Source organism: Saimiri boliviensis, chromosome X (assembly GCF_048565385.1).
Source record: "Saimiri boliviensis isolate mSaiBol1 chromosome X, mSaiBol1.pri, whole genome shotgun sequence".
In the NCBI taxonomy this organism is placed as follows: domain Eukaryota; kingdom Metazoa; phylum Chordata; class Mammalia; order Primates; family Cebidae; genus Saimiri; species Saimiri boliviensis.
Genome location: NC_133470.1, coordinates 54290674 through 54305922, shown reverse-complemented (window position 1 = coordinate 54305922; position 15249 = coordinate 54290674). Strand labels below are relative to the sequence as shown.

The 15249-nt window shown below is 41.0% G+C and overlaps 1 protein-coding gene across 3 annotated transcripts in view; it reads left to right on the top strand.

Moving 5' to 3' along the window:
* ZC4H2 (zinc finger C4H2-type containing) overlaps positions 1-15249 on the top strand; it is a 121711-nt gene that overhangs the window by 39953 nt on the left and 66509 nt on the right. The window contains exon 1 of one of the 3 annotated variants that reach the window (XM_010351682.3): positions 6610-6777. The exons of 1 other annotated variant lie outside the window; for it this stretch is intronic. In XM_010351682.3, the coding sequence (XP_010349984.1) occupies positions 6725-6777 (53 nt within the window). In that variant the 5' untranslated portion in view covers positions 6610-6724. Of the gene's footprint in view, positions 1-6609; positions 6778-15249 lie in introns of those variants that run through there. One more of the 3 variants, XM_003940949.4, reaches the window with a different exon arrangement.

Below are 15249 nucleotides of genomic sequence, written 5' to 3'. Positions count from 1 at the left end.
CCAATTCCATATATTTACTTGATTTAATCACAACCCTAAGAGTTAGTTACAATTACTATCATTTCCATTTTCCATATGAAAATACCAAAACCCATGGAGGGGAAGTTATTTGCCCTTGAGTCAGATCACTAAAAATAGTAGAGACCAGAGGTGAACTCAGGCTGCCTATATGAAGACTCTGGGTGCCTCACCACTATGCGTACTGCTACCTGTGCTAGGAAAAGAAGGGCTATCTGAGAAGTCAAGCTAAGCAATTATATGTGATCTACGCAAGGGGATTTTGAAGGCCCAGAAGGACATCTGCCTTCCCACTTCTCTCTCAGTCCATTTACTTGCAGCTACCACATCTTTCATGCATAGGCATAAAGTTTGGTATATTGTTTACAATGCAACCGAACCATGGGTGGAGCAATATTAAGATTTATGAGTTATTTTTACTTTCCCAGTCTGTTTCATTTTTATTTTATGGGTATCACTTTTCATCATACATTTTCAATCTTCATACAGTTGAATCTGTCCATCTTTTCCTTTGGGGTTGCTTATCTGTCATCGTGGCTTTACAAGTTATCAGCCCTCTAAAGCCTTTACTATAATCGAAGCCATTTTTGCCCAGACTCAGGGGAAACAATGGCTACAACTTTCACATCAAATTCTGCCCTGTCCATTTTGAGATCTCTAAATGAAGCCTCTGTCATTGTCTTCTCAAGTCTAAATCGAGACAACTTATTTATAGTTTTTCATGCTCCACTCCTGTTTCTATTCACTGAATTATCTCCAAATTGGGGTTCTCAAAATGACTCTGAGAATTAAGGGAAGTGGTGAGAAGGATGAAGGATATTACCCTGTACTGAATGCCTATTATATTTCAACCAATGTGCTAGGTGCTTTCTTATACCTTTTCTCTTGTCGTTTAATCATTAAACAGCTCTATGAGGGGGACAAGGACCCTATGAGTAGTTCTAAAGTAGCCCATCCTGGGAAAGATGTGCAGGCTACCTGGTAAGACTCAGTCCTTTTGGAAACCCAATCCCATACTTAGTTCTGGTGATATAAAATAGGCCGTTAGAAATGGAAGGTCACTGGAGTTAGACAATCAGTTTTGGTCACTCTTAAAGAGGAATTGAAGGAGAGGGGAGGGTGTGCTGTCAGTTATCTAAGGGAAATAGCAAAAGAAAAGAGATTCCCAGTCAGTGACTTAGAGATTGCTTCTGTTTTGGGGTCAGAGGAAGGAACAGAAAGAAAAATGAGATAAACAAAGAGAAATGCACTTAGATAAGAAGGGAGTGAGAGCAGTGCTAGGGCTTAAAAGCCAAGGGAAGCAACCTTATCTCTGTGTGTTGTCACTCTGGGAACATGGCTCTGACCGTCTCCCTTGACAGCAGCACAGACTGAGGCTGGCAGCCAGCCTATTGTTGCTCTGCTACCATAAATGCCAATGAGCAAAATGTTTCATTTTGCAGCAAAAATGAAACATATATGAAGGCATTTGATATGGCAGCGGACATATTCACACACAGCAGAACACACAAAGTCTTGGAAAATCCTTCTGACCATTACTAGCTTCTGTGTTTATGGGGAGGGGAATATCTAAGGAATCAGGGAAATTATAATGATAGTTGTTTAGCTCCTTTGGCTGCCCAGTAATCATAAAGGATACCCAATCACAACATCATAGGATCCCCAAATGACAGAGTTAGAGTACCAGAGCTAGTCCAACCCCTCCATGTTAAAGATAGGATAACAGAAGCCCAGAGAAGTGAAAAGACCTGCACAAAGTCACACAGGGAGTTAATGGAAAAGCAAGCAGAGAACCCCAGTATCCTGCCTCTTCCTTCCAGTTGAGTGATTATGAGTAAATGAGAAACAAATGAGGAAAGAATTAGTGGCAAATGTTCCCAGTAAGTTGATGAATTTTTTAAAAGCATACCTGGTGAAAAATGGAATCATGGAATTTCAACACTAGAGCAGGCTTAAGAGTTCATCACCTAACGTGTTATTAGTTTGTAGATGAGATAACTGAGGCCCACAGAGGGTACAACAAATCTCTGAACACAGCTCTCCTTCTTCCTTAGCCTGTCTATTCATGGAAGCTGATCCATAAAAACACATTCAGATTTAGAAAACCTGTATGTATTTATTTAAAGAATAAATGCAACAAAAGCAGTGGTTCAAATCATTTCTTGCCTCTCCTGATCAGAATGCAAGTGCTGTGGGAACAAGCACAGAATGAGAAAGTTCAAGGAAATTAGAAAATCACTGCATCCTTCAGAACAGGATAAGTAGAAAAGGACAAGGGCCGATGGGTTAAATGACTCATACTTACTAGGGAGTTGGGGGGATGAATGAATGACCAGAGAGGACCCTAGGTTCACATATTGTTTGGCTTACAGAAAGGGTTTTTAACCATAGGTCCTTTGCTAGTTATTTTCTTTTATATTCCAGGGGGCATTAGAGAGTTCCATCCTATGATTTTGCAGATGGGAAGACTGAGGCCTAGTAGGGGAAGGGACTTGCCCAAGGACACATAGGGAAGTGATATCAGAGCTAGAATTTGAATCCAAGGTCTTGGATTCACAAGTCAGTATGTCTTCACCTCCCTTGACTGCTGGAGGAAGTGGGTGAAAGTTTACTTAGAAAACTCAGTAGATGTACACTAGACTGCTTTTATGATAGGATTTTTTTACACCAGGGTTTACAAACTTGGAGAGGGATAAAGTGGAACTCCCCTACTCCCACTGCCAGATCTTCTTTGTTCCCTGAACTTTGCATTTGGGGGATCTAGGTCAGTGACATTGGATAGGTGACAAAGAATAAAGGAGTGAAAGTTTAATGACATAACACCATCAAAAACAGCAAGAATCTCAGCTGAAACATACAATTCTAGCTAATCGCCCACAACTCCCATCTCCTGGGGGAATCTTCAAAGTTAAGGCTTCAAACACACCCGTCAACATCCAAGCTGAAGGACTGAAGCAATAGAAAACATGAACATTTTCTGAAAAAGTGTGAAGAACGAGATTACCTATCTCAGCTCCTACCTCCCTAACCCAGGGAGGTCAGTTACCCTTTCTGTTCTTTCGTTTTTCTGTGTACCACATGTGAGTGCCTTCCAGTTCTAACACCATATGGTTCTCTTTCAGTCTTTCCTGTCTCAGTGAATGGCACTGACCTTATTACAGAACCCAAAAATCCAGGAGTCATTTTAGATGCCCTGTCTCTCCCTCTGTACCTCTCCATCCCATCCATGAGCTAATCATATCAGTTTTGTGTCCAATAATATGTTTCCAATCAGCCCATTTTTCTTCATATCTGCTATTACTACTATAATTCAAGCCATCATCATTAGTTTCCTGGACAACTGCAATAGTTTTCTCACTGGTTTTCTGGCTTCCACTTTTGCCCCAGTAAAATCTGTTCTCACAGCAGTCAGTGATGTTCAAAAACTAGATCATGTTGCTCCCCTGCTTAAAACCCTCAATGTCTGCCTATTGTAATTAGAATAAAACCCAAACTCATCACCATGGTTTGTAAGACCTTGTTTTTTTCTGCCTGTCTCCTCAGTCTAATTCTGCTCCCCTTAATCAGCCAGAGCCCTACTACGTATTTTTTTTTTCCACAGGCTAAGCATTTTCAGACTCAGGAACATTGCACTGGCTATTCCTTCTGCCTGGAGCACTCTTCCCCCAGATCATTGTATAGACAACTCCTTAGGTCTCCAATACAATGTCATCTCTGAACAGTAGCCTTCCCTGATCATGCTAACTAAAACATTCTCCCTCTTGCCGCCATTCTATCCTGTTATCCTCAATTAGTGTCTTATGGACTTATCTCCCCCAATATTATTATGTTTATTTGGTTTTTTTCTTTTCTGACATTATTATCTGTCTCCTTCTACTGGAATATATACTTTCTGAGAACTGGAATTTTAGATAAGTAATAGAACATAGTAGGTGAGAGCATGGTTTCTGGATGCAGACTACCTAAATTTGAATCTCAGTTCTGCCACTTACGAGCTCTGCAACTCTGGGTAAGTTACTTAACTTCTCTGTTCCTCGGCTTCCTCTTCTGTAAAATAAGGATGATAGTAAATATATTCTTCCTGTGAAGTCTTTGTAAGGATTAAACTAACTTAATACATGCAAAGCACTATATATCCCTGGAATGTAGAAGAGTGTCTTGCATGTAGTAAGTGTCCAGTAAATATTTGTTAGCTGTTTGCATAAATGAATCCTCAATGCCTCCTGCCCTTTTCCTCCCTTTCTCTCCCTTCCTGCCCAGTTTTGTTCAGGAAGCTTTTCCCTGACCCCTTGCTCACTTCTCAGGACTAAGTTGGTTCTCCACTTATGTGTGTGCTCACAGAACTTAGACTTCTTTCAAGCCCTGATTGCTAGGTATAGCTATATATATAGTGTGATCGTTGTAATAGCTGGTGTTTCTCACTAAATGGTAAGCTTGGTAAGGGCAGGGCCCATGTCTGTCGTGTCTACTATAAAATCTTCACTGAAATCTCAATGGTTCCTGACACATAATAAGTACACAATAAATATTTTTGGGCTGAAAACTTTTGGCTCATTTTTCTCTCAGAAATGCAGATTTAAAAATATAATGAGAAATTTAATAAGTAATTTGCACAACTTTTTAAAAGGCAATTCAGAACCAAGGCTGTTGTTGCATCTCTGCCTCCTCATAGTTTAGTTCACTGTTGACATACAAAGAAAGATCTGTGAATTCAATATTCTGGCCTCCAATTTTAAAATCTTGATCTATACCCTGAAAGCATAATCATGTTAACAAGAGAATGACTGGCTTCCCTTTTGCTAATTTCTTGCATTTTAACGATATTTATGCCAACATACCCTGCCTGCCTTACCTGTTTCTTAGCAATAAAAATGATATTGGCCCTGATAAAACTAATATTTTTTTATTTCTACCACCTCAAATCAATCAGTTCTTTAAATAAAATCATGCATTAGAACTCACTGCTAACCCATATCCTAAATATTGTTTCAAACATTGCAAAATCTTATTAAGTGAGAGCTACTGAACAATTACTATGGAAAAATAATCAGCTTAGCTTCCAGATACTGTTTTAAGTGCTGCTTCGGAAGAAGGGGCAGAAAGCTACGGTTTCCTTCTCTTCCCTCCTCTTTCTCTACAACATTTTTCTTCCTCTCATTGCTAGCCTAGATTCTTAAAACTCAGCAAGGAACAGGTGTGACATCTGTTCTCAAAGAGGGCAGGGAGCCAAAAGCAAACCAGCAGAAGCTAAGAGGCATATTCCCCTTTATTTATTTGGATATTTTAATTGTTATAAATAGCACAAAACTTCTTCCAAGCTCCAAGTATTCCCAAGGCCTCTTTTCCTAGATTAACTGCTATTTCCCTTTAATGTATATCCATGGATTGAAAACATGGGACATATTTGGCCCTCTGCAGACACCCTGTATTGGAGTGCACCATCTAGCTGAAATGTAACAGATGCATTCAGACCCCATGGTAGCAGCAGCAGGTTGATACAGGCCGCATGGGGCCATAGGAAGAGCACAAGCCCGAAAGTCAGGAGTCATGGTTCTCTTTCAGCCAGGTTGGGTGACGTTGGACAAGTCCTTTGCCTCTCTTGGTCTCAGTTTCCTCATCTGTAAACTAGAATTTCAGTGAGGCTTGAAAGACGATTACTACCAAATCAGACTCTAAACCCATTAACATATTTAATTGAAACAGATACATAGCCACATCCAGACTTTTACCAGACATGTGAAGATAGTCAGTGATGAGGATTCTTAGGGTGAAGGGGATAGTGGAAAAAGAGAGACATTAGTTTTAAAATCTCAAAGGCTGTTCATAAATTGCTTTCCGCACATCTCATACACATCCTCCACTTCTCCCCAAGGTTACATCTTATCTATTCCTGTATTTTGACACCACACTGTGCTGTAATTAACAGGTAAATTTCCAGCCTCTTCTGTTCCTCAAAGGCAAGGATTTGCTTTTATTGATCTACCTCACCCAGTGACTCTTACAGTACTTCTTCCATTGACTGGCAAAGTCCGAGCTTAGTAATTGTTTGCTGAATGGGTAAGTAGCTGCAATTAACGAGGTTCTCCTCCCCACTCTCCCTTCTGCCAGCTTTTGCAGCATCTCCCTCTTCCTATCCTCCTTTTCCCCACCCCCGCCACACCCTAATTTGAATGTCAAAGTTACTTGTCCCCAGACCGCAGCTAGCACATTCAGCATCTCCAAAGTTAATTTCCCTGCAGGGTTTCTTTCCATCCCCAAGGCGTAATTAACGACTATCGTTAACCTTTTTCGGGTGAGGTAAGTGTGAGGGCCCCCGAAAGAGGGTGAATGAGTATGTCTCTCATCTTTCCAATTGCCTTCAGGAGTATTTTTTCCCCATTTTCTTACACACGGCCAGACGAATATCCCCATTCCTTTGCACTCTCAACAACCTTTGACATAATTATCTATAACAAATTGATTTAAAGTGCGACTGCAGGAAGGGAAACAGGCTTGTGTCGCTTGGCCTTCTGGGAGTTGTAGTCTTACAGGCCCCCGGGCTGCCTGGCTGGCTCTGAAGCTGCGGACTACAGCTCCCAGGCCTCTCCAAGCCCCTACCGCACAGGCTCGTAGCCCCAAGCCCGGAGGAGGTGGCTACATTGTGTCTATTGTATCTTGGCTGGTGTATTTGTACATCTCTCGGGACGTGAAATTGACAGTGAAAAGTATGGCAGATGAGCAAGAAATCATGTGCAAATTGGAAAGCATTAAAGAAATCAGGTAAGTGGCACGTTGTCCCCTCCACCCCCTGTCCCTCTCCATCCAACACCTCGTTGCGGGAGAGGGCTAATTATCTATTGTTGGGCTGCTTGCCTAGGGGAGCTGGAAAGGGGCCCATTCACCACAGGCTTGAGGAGAGGTGAGGATGGGAGGGGCTCTGAGGAGAGTTGAAACCGGGACTGTGAGAGAGAGAGGAGAGACGAAAGCGGGGGAGGAGAGAGAGAGAAAGAGGGAGAGAGAGAGAGAGGGAGAGAGGGAGAGAGGGAAAGAGAGAGAGAGAGAGAGTGCTCTTGCCAGATGTGGCTGAGAAAGCAAAGAAACACGGGGTTGGTCCCAATACAGATTTATTCTTCTCGAGCTAGGGGTCGGGGCACTGCATTCATGGACACATTTTTAAAAAGTACTTGTGTGTCCCAAGGTGTCTCTGGCTCCTTGCTCTTTAGGAGTCTAGATTTTTTTTTTTTTTTTTTTCCAGTCTCTTGTTCAACTTCAGAACCAGGAGTTCGGGAAAGCCTTTTGAAAGCCAAGTCTAGCGCTTTGGGGCTGGTGGCGGCTCCCGGGGACTGCCAAGTGGGAGCTACAGAGGAATCCCAGCAGGCAGAGCTGGGAGAATGGCGCGCGCTCGTTTTCCTTTCACTCACTCGTCACTTTCTTCCTTCCTATCCCGCGTTTGGGAGGGGGATGGAAGCAATGGGGATTGGGGACGCAGTCACTGCGCTGATGGTGGGATCGCGACAGATGCTCCGAGGAGCTGGAGGGGTGATAGGCGGGCTTGCATAGTGGGAGTTGCGGGAGTGGAGTCTACCACCCGGCTGCTCCTGGAGCAGCTTTGGCAAAGCGATGATATTGTCTATGCTCAGAACACAATAGCGCCAGGCGGGCTGTGTGGGCTGGCACAAGGTATTTCTTCACCTCACCTTCTCTGCGTGAGCCCCTGCTTTGGCTTTTGCTCTCACTCTGAGAGTGGCCTGAGTCAAGCTGTCTCCCTGGAGTGTTTTCTGAGAACCCGAGGTGGAAGATGTTAAGTGTGTTTCTTTAAGAAATAAGACTTTGATCATGAGATTTAACCCCTAGAGTGATGGATGAGACCTACACATTATGATTACTGGTGGTAGGAAAGCACCTTGGTTCCTTCTTCCTGTGGAGGGGTTGCATCTCTCCTTCTACAGGGGAAGTAAAGTAAGGGAACTATCATTTATCGAGCCCCCTCCTGCCCTTGTGTGCCAGGTCCTTTGACCTACTTTCGCTCATTCAGCAAGAGTCCTGTGAGCTTCCTACTCCTCCCATACAACTGGGAAAATAGAGGCCCAGAGAATTTGAGTGATTGTCCCACAGCCACACAGCTTGAAAGTACCATATTTTGTTGGTCTGCCTGCAGAGATCCTCCTTTTCCCACTATGTCCCAGGCAAAGGCTGGAAAGGAGGAGGGGATGTGGTGCTTTTTCTTTTTCTTTTTTTTTTTTTTTTTTGCAAAAGATTAGGAGCTAGCTAGAAAGAGAGACACTTTGGTACAGCTGTCGTAATAACAATGCAGCTAATCAGAAGCTTAGGCCTGCAATTGGAAAGCCTAGATTTCTACTCTCACCAAGCTTTAAAGGAACCAGCACCCTATGCCCAGCGAAGGACCAGTTGTGAGCAAGGACTTTAATCCCCAGTGAAAATAGACCCCTCCCAGTGAATACCACATGGAGGACCATGATTTATACCCTTACCAGTGGTAACTAGGAATTTCCACCCCAACCAGCTAGGATGGAATCAGCAGAAGCCTAGAGAGAAGGCCAAACTTTCACCTCTAACCAGCAGTAACAAAGAGCCCCTCCCCAACCTGGATGTTAAGAGACAGTGGAGAAACTGGACTTCTACTGTCCCTCTTCCATCCAGGGTAGTGTCAGAGGACTGCTAAAACAAAAGATTTAAATAAGATCCAGAGTATCCAACTTTTAATCAAAAATTACTTGCCATATTAAGATATCAACTTGAATGAGAAGAGAAAATAAATAGATACCAATACTGAGATGACACCATATTAGAATTATCTGATAAGGATTTTAAAGCACCTGCCATAAAAATATTTCAATGATCAGTTTCCAAGACACTTGAAACAAATGATAATGTAGAAAATCTCAATAAATAAATAGTCTCGACAAAGAAATATAAAACATAAAAAAGAACAAAGTAAAATTTTTAGAACTGAAAAATACAGTAACATAAAAATTCCTAAAAATTCAGTGGATATGTTTGACAGTAAGATGGAGAAGGCAGAGGGAAAAAAAATAGTTTAAAAACATAAAGCAGTAGAAATCACTGTGGAATTATAACAAAAGCTTTAAGATTCATGCCAATAGATTCCCAGGAGAAAGAGGACAGGATTGGAAAAGTATCTGGAAAAATAATGACTAAAAATGTACCAAATTGTGCAAAAGACATAAACCTTTAGATTCAAAAAGAGGAGCAAACACCAACAGGATCGACACAAAGATATAAACTACAAGACACATTGTAATCAATCTTCTGAAAATGAAAGAAAAGGAAAACTTCAAAGCATCTGAAGAGATACAATTCTACAAAGGAAAAAAAATTAGAATGGCAGATTTATCATGAGAAACTGATGATGCCCTAACATTTTTTAAATGCTGAAGGAAAAGAAGTGACAACCCAGAAATCTATGTCCAGTAATAATATCCTTCAGTATTGAATGGATAATCAAGACATTCTCTAATGAAGAAATCTAAGAGAATTTAGATATACACTAGAAAAAGATAATTGTAAACTCTTAAAACAGAAAAGAAACAATGAACAATAAGCAAAAACATGGTTAATACAGTAGACTTTCTCTTTCTTCTTGAGGTTTCTTATGTTTGATGATTGAAGCTAAATTTATAATGTTATCTAATGTGGTCTCAGTGTATGTAGAGGAAATATTTAAAACATTTATATTGTAAACTGGGGATTGTAAAGAGATGTAAAGGGGAAGACATGTTTCTACACTTCATTCAAGCATGTAAAGTGGTGATGTCAGAAGACTATTAAATAAATTATGTATATGTAATATATTATTGAAAGAAAATGCTGAAAATGCTATACAAAGAAATGTGTTCAAAACGTTATAAATAAATCAAAATGAGTTTTTTAAAAATACTCTCAAGTCACCCACAAGAAGGCAGGGCAAAGAAAATGGAGAAACTAAAATCACAGAGAATGAACAGAAAACAAAAAAGTAAAAAGGCAGATTTAGTCTTAATGTATCAATAATTATATTAACAACAAATGCTCTAAATACCATGCAAACATTAATCAAAAGAAAGTAGGAATGCCCATCTCATATCAAATAAAACAGACTTCAGAGCAAAGAAAATTCCTGGGGACAGAGATGGATATTACATAATGAAAAACAGTCAATCTGCCAAGAAGACATAACAATTCCAAATGTGTGTGTTCCAAAAGTAACTTAAACTAAACAACTTTTGACAATTTTACAGTAATACACAAAGGTTAAGCCACTTAGTTTAAGATTTTAAAATGGGAGAAAGTACTACAAATATATAGTTGATGTTCACATATGGACAGGTAAACATGTATAGGAGGTAGAAAGAAGGAAGGAGCAAAGGGTCAAAGGAACTGAAGAAAGGAGCTAACATTTGTCAAGTACCTTTTAATTTAAAAGCTCTTGGCTCATTTACTCTTTAGTCGTCCCAAAGGAAATCTGGGATAGGAATTATTACCTCCATTTTACGGATAAGGACTTTGAGGATCAGATAGGTTAGGCAACCTTCCCATGGTTACACAGCTAGGAAAGAAAGAAATAACATATCCTCTTATTCATATGGCATGTGCTTTTCAATGTTATTAATTACCCTTACAGATGCTGATTATCTGATTAACCATTATTCACAATTCTTCAACTGCTCTAATCCTAAATCTCCTGAAGTATAAGCAGAGCAGCATATTTCTGTTAAAAATAATAATAATGTTTGCTGAGTGGAAGCAGGAATGATGATGGCAGCATCATGTAATGACCTAATGAAGTCAAGCTAAGAGCCTTACACATTCAGACACAGGCCTAGAAATATACACATTCATACCCATCACTCACACCAATTGCAGAATTTGTAATGGGAATAACATCAGAAGTGGATTCTCCCTCCACAGACCATTTTCTGCTTCTAACTCTGATTACATGCCCACCCCTGTCTTTCCTCCCAATCCCAGTCACACTCCCACGTTATGTTCCAGACCTCAGCCTCCAAATCCCACATTGATCTATTTTGCCCATGTTTTCCTTGGACTTTTAAATGGTGTGGATATCTGGGAAAAGGGAGAGAAGAATGGAACAAAAGAAAGGAGAGAGAAAAGAGGGAAAGGGAAGATAGCAGTAATGAAACCGAGACAGTGAGTACAGGCACCATTATATGAACCAGAACCCTTCACCAGCTCCCCAAGTACATAACAATATTTCCTTAAAATGCACATGCCATCCATTCATGCATATTGCATACACTCACATCCTGATGTACACATACCCATACGCAAAGAGCTTTCCTCAAGTGAAAAAAAACAAACAAACAAAAAAAAAAAACTTATTTTGGAAGATGTGGTGGTATTCAATAAATCCTCTTAAATGAATGTTTCTGGACTTGGTACTTCTTTTCTTTTTTTTCTTTCTTCACACTCTTTGGAATAAATTCCTGTACTCCCATGGCTTCAAATCTTATCTTCCAAATCTCCAACCTCTATACCCCACCCACATTTATGCTTTATCCCATACATATGACAGTCTACTGGGCTTGTCCGCCTGGAAGTTTCACAGATAAATCTCAGCTTTATATCTTTGTCTCTTCTTACAGCAATCAAACTCCTCCTGCTAAACCTTTGGTTTAATGCCACCCTTCCCTGCACGGTTACCTCAGGTGGCAATCTGAAAGTCAACATTGACTCCCCTTTCTCTTTTATGACTTACCTGCAATCTCTTAGCAAATTCTACTATTTCTACCCTGAATATCTTACTCAATACCTGACCCACTCTCCACCTCCAAACTCACTGCTCCATTTCAGCCTTCATTATGACTGGCATGGATATTTGTAATGTGGTATCTGGTCCATCTGAAGAATTACTTCCCTGTTGGCAGACTCTCCTCTATCTGCAATGTCATCCACATTGCTATGAGAATTACCTTCCTAAAGCATGGGTATTATTTTATTCCTCAAACATCTTCACTAACTTTTCAGTGTGTATTGCAATTTTTTTGAAAAATACAGGCTGCATTCTATTATTAGCTCATAAAAAGAATTTAGTTGGTTGCTAGCAGCACTTTTTAAAAAATCTTTTTTAAAAAATAAAAAGGAAATTATCAACATACATTGCATATGAAGTTGTAGGTATACTTTGGGAATGGTTTTGTTTAATTTTAAATATGTGTATGTGTATATTATATCATGAGGTGAAATTCATTTCTCACTCATCATTTCTTACTGTGTCTCTGTTGAACACACGTTTGCCTATCATTGGCCCATACCCACCATTCTGACCTTATCTGCTAATACTACTTTTCATTCACCCTATCCTTTAGCCATATAGAAGTTCTTACTGTTTTATATATTTCCATTCCTCCAGGTCTTTGCCTCTGCAGATTCCTCCTTCTAGAATGCCACTTTCTCAATCCAAACATCTAAATCCTACTCATTTTTCAAGGAAGACCCAGATAAAATGCCTCCTCTTCTCCAAAACCTTCTCCAGTTTCCCAGTCAAAATGAATTACAATACCCCCACCCTAGACTCCACTGGGAGATTTATTTATAGCACTCAAGTTATCCCATCTCATGAGGCAATTTTGAATTGATACGTCTCTCTCTCCTTCCTTCCTTCTTTCCTTCCTTCCTTCCTTCCTTCCTTCCTCCCCCCTCATCCTTCCTCCCTTCCTCCCTTCCTCCCTTCCTCTCTTCCTCTCTTCCTCCCTTCTTCCCTTCCCCCCTTCCTCCCTGCCTCCCTTCCTTCCACCATTGCTATGGCAGCCTCGGCCTGCTCCTCTGTTACCTGGCTTGGGGATTGACTCAGAACCAGTGCTCACTCAAGAGCAAGGCACAGGAGAGCTGGAACCTCTGGGACTTGTGGATGGTCAAGTTAAGCCAAATAATGCTGGCCACAGGAGAGAGTGAAAAGGAGTTGGCATTTGGTATTGAGATTTAAGAAAGTTTTCAGAATGAACTGTTATAAGAAACCTGCTTTGCTGACAGTAGCTTTGTTTCCAGTTGAGCGAATAAATATCACATGGAAGAACTCTTGGTGCATAAGCAATATTCTCACCAGACTGGAGTAAACAGGAAAAGCTGGCTCCTTTGTGTTCATTCAGTGACATTTGCTGAGCACCTGTTCTGGGCCATAATCATGGGTGGGCTATCCTCTGGTGGCCATTACTTAGGATAAATTAGACCCATCTGAAGGAAATTCTAATCAAAGTCAATAGCTCTGACCTCACCCTTGAGTTGCAGACTCACATATTCAACTGCCCATTTAACTTACACCCTTGCATGTATCACTGAGATCTCAAACAGACCCTCAACTCTAGCTCCACCCCTAAACATTTTCTTTTCTCATTCTTCCCCATCTCAATAAATGCCTCACTATGCTGAAATCTGGAGCCATTCTTTCTTCCTCTTTTTATGTGACCCCCTCCATTCATACTATTAGCATAATAGTTACTAAACTTGACAGTGCAGGAGACTCCACCTAAAGAGCTGTTAAATCATTGATTGCTGAGCCCCATTTCTAGAGTCTCTGATTCAGTAGATCTGGAGTGGGACCTGAGAATTTGCGTTTCTAACAAGTTACCAGGCAATGCTGCTGCTGCTGGTGTAGGGACTACATGTGGAGAACAACTGCATTAGTAAGATCTGGCCAGTTATACCTATACAATATAATCTGGAATTGTCCACTTCTCATCAACCTCTCAGTTTACTAACAAATACCAGCACCTTTCCATCCATCTCCAGTAACCAGTATCTTTTCACTTAATTTTCCCATCTTCGAGGCCTACAGGTCCCAGCTGTCCTCCCTGCTTTTTGAGTGAGCACTGGGGCTGAGTCACCTCTGAAGCTGGGTGACAGATAAGCCTGCCAAATATGTCCCAGGAATGGATGATCCATGGCCCTAGAACTTCTTCTTTGCAACTGTCCTCTTCCACATTAGCCAGCAAGAAATCATTGGAAAGAAGGTATCCAATTGAATGTTTTAGTCTTGACTAAGGAGTCTGCCTGGAGAACCTGTGGCCTAGCAATCTGCTATGATTTGAATGTACCTAAAATTTCATGTGTTGAAACATAATCCTACCATTTTGATGGTATTAAGAGTAGAGACCTGGCCGGGCGCGATGGCTCAAGCCTGTAATCCCAGCACTTTGGGAGGCCGAGGCGGGTGGATCACGAGGTCAAGAGATCGAGACCATCCTGGTCAATATGGTGAAACCCCGTCTCTACTAAAAATACAAAAAATTAGCTGGGCATTGTGGCGCGTGCCTGTAATCCCAGCTACTCAGGAGGCTAGACAGGAGAATTGCCTGAACCCAGGAGACGGAGGTTGCAGTGAGCCGAGATCGCGCCATTGCACTCCAGCCTGGGTAACAAGAGCGAAACTCTGTCTCCAAAAAAAAAAAAAAAAAAAAGAGTAGAGACCTTTTGGGAAGTAATTTAAGTCATAAAGCCTCCGCCATCATGAATGCATTAGTGCCTTAGAAGAGGACTTGGAACCAGTTTAGACCTTTTTGTTACTTCTGTGATTCCACCATATGAGGACACATCGTTCATTCCCTCCTGAAAATGCAGCAACAAGGTGCCATTTTGGAAGGAGAGACCAAGCCCCTCACCAGACACCAAACCTGTTGGCACATTGATCTTAAACTTCCTAGCCTTCAGACCTGTGAAAAATAAATTTCTGTTCTTTGCAAATTACTAAGTCCATGGTATCGTGTTACAGAAGCACAAACTGACTAGGACAGGAGCTCAGGAATACTGGTCCAAAAGTTACCTAAGACTGTCATCCTGGTGACTGTGGAAACCTTAAAGTACCCTGTGGTTTTCCCGCAGTCCACAAGTCATATTAGCTGTGCTTTAGACTCTTGGAAGAATCTCATTAGGAAATTTTATATATATAATTGCATTTTTAATAATGTGAATGCCTTCCTTACTTGTAGGACCAAACATTCCACAGATTTAAACTCATCGAATCATCCAACAATTCCATGCAATACTACACTCAGTCCTACTTTCCAGGTAGAATTCCCAAGGTGCCAAGAGGTTCCATGAAGTGCACTATTTCACCCTGAAAATTGATGGCTGAGTCAGGACAAGAATTCACCCTATTGGCCTGTTTCTATGCTATAAAATCTATCATATGATGAAAGTTCCTTGGTGTGATGCAAAGACAATCAGATTTACAACACTGGATTTTCCACTTCCTGAATTTATCTTCTTGGGCAAGTC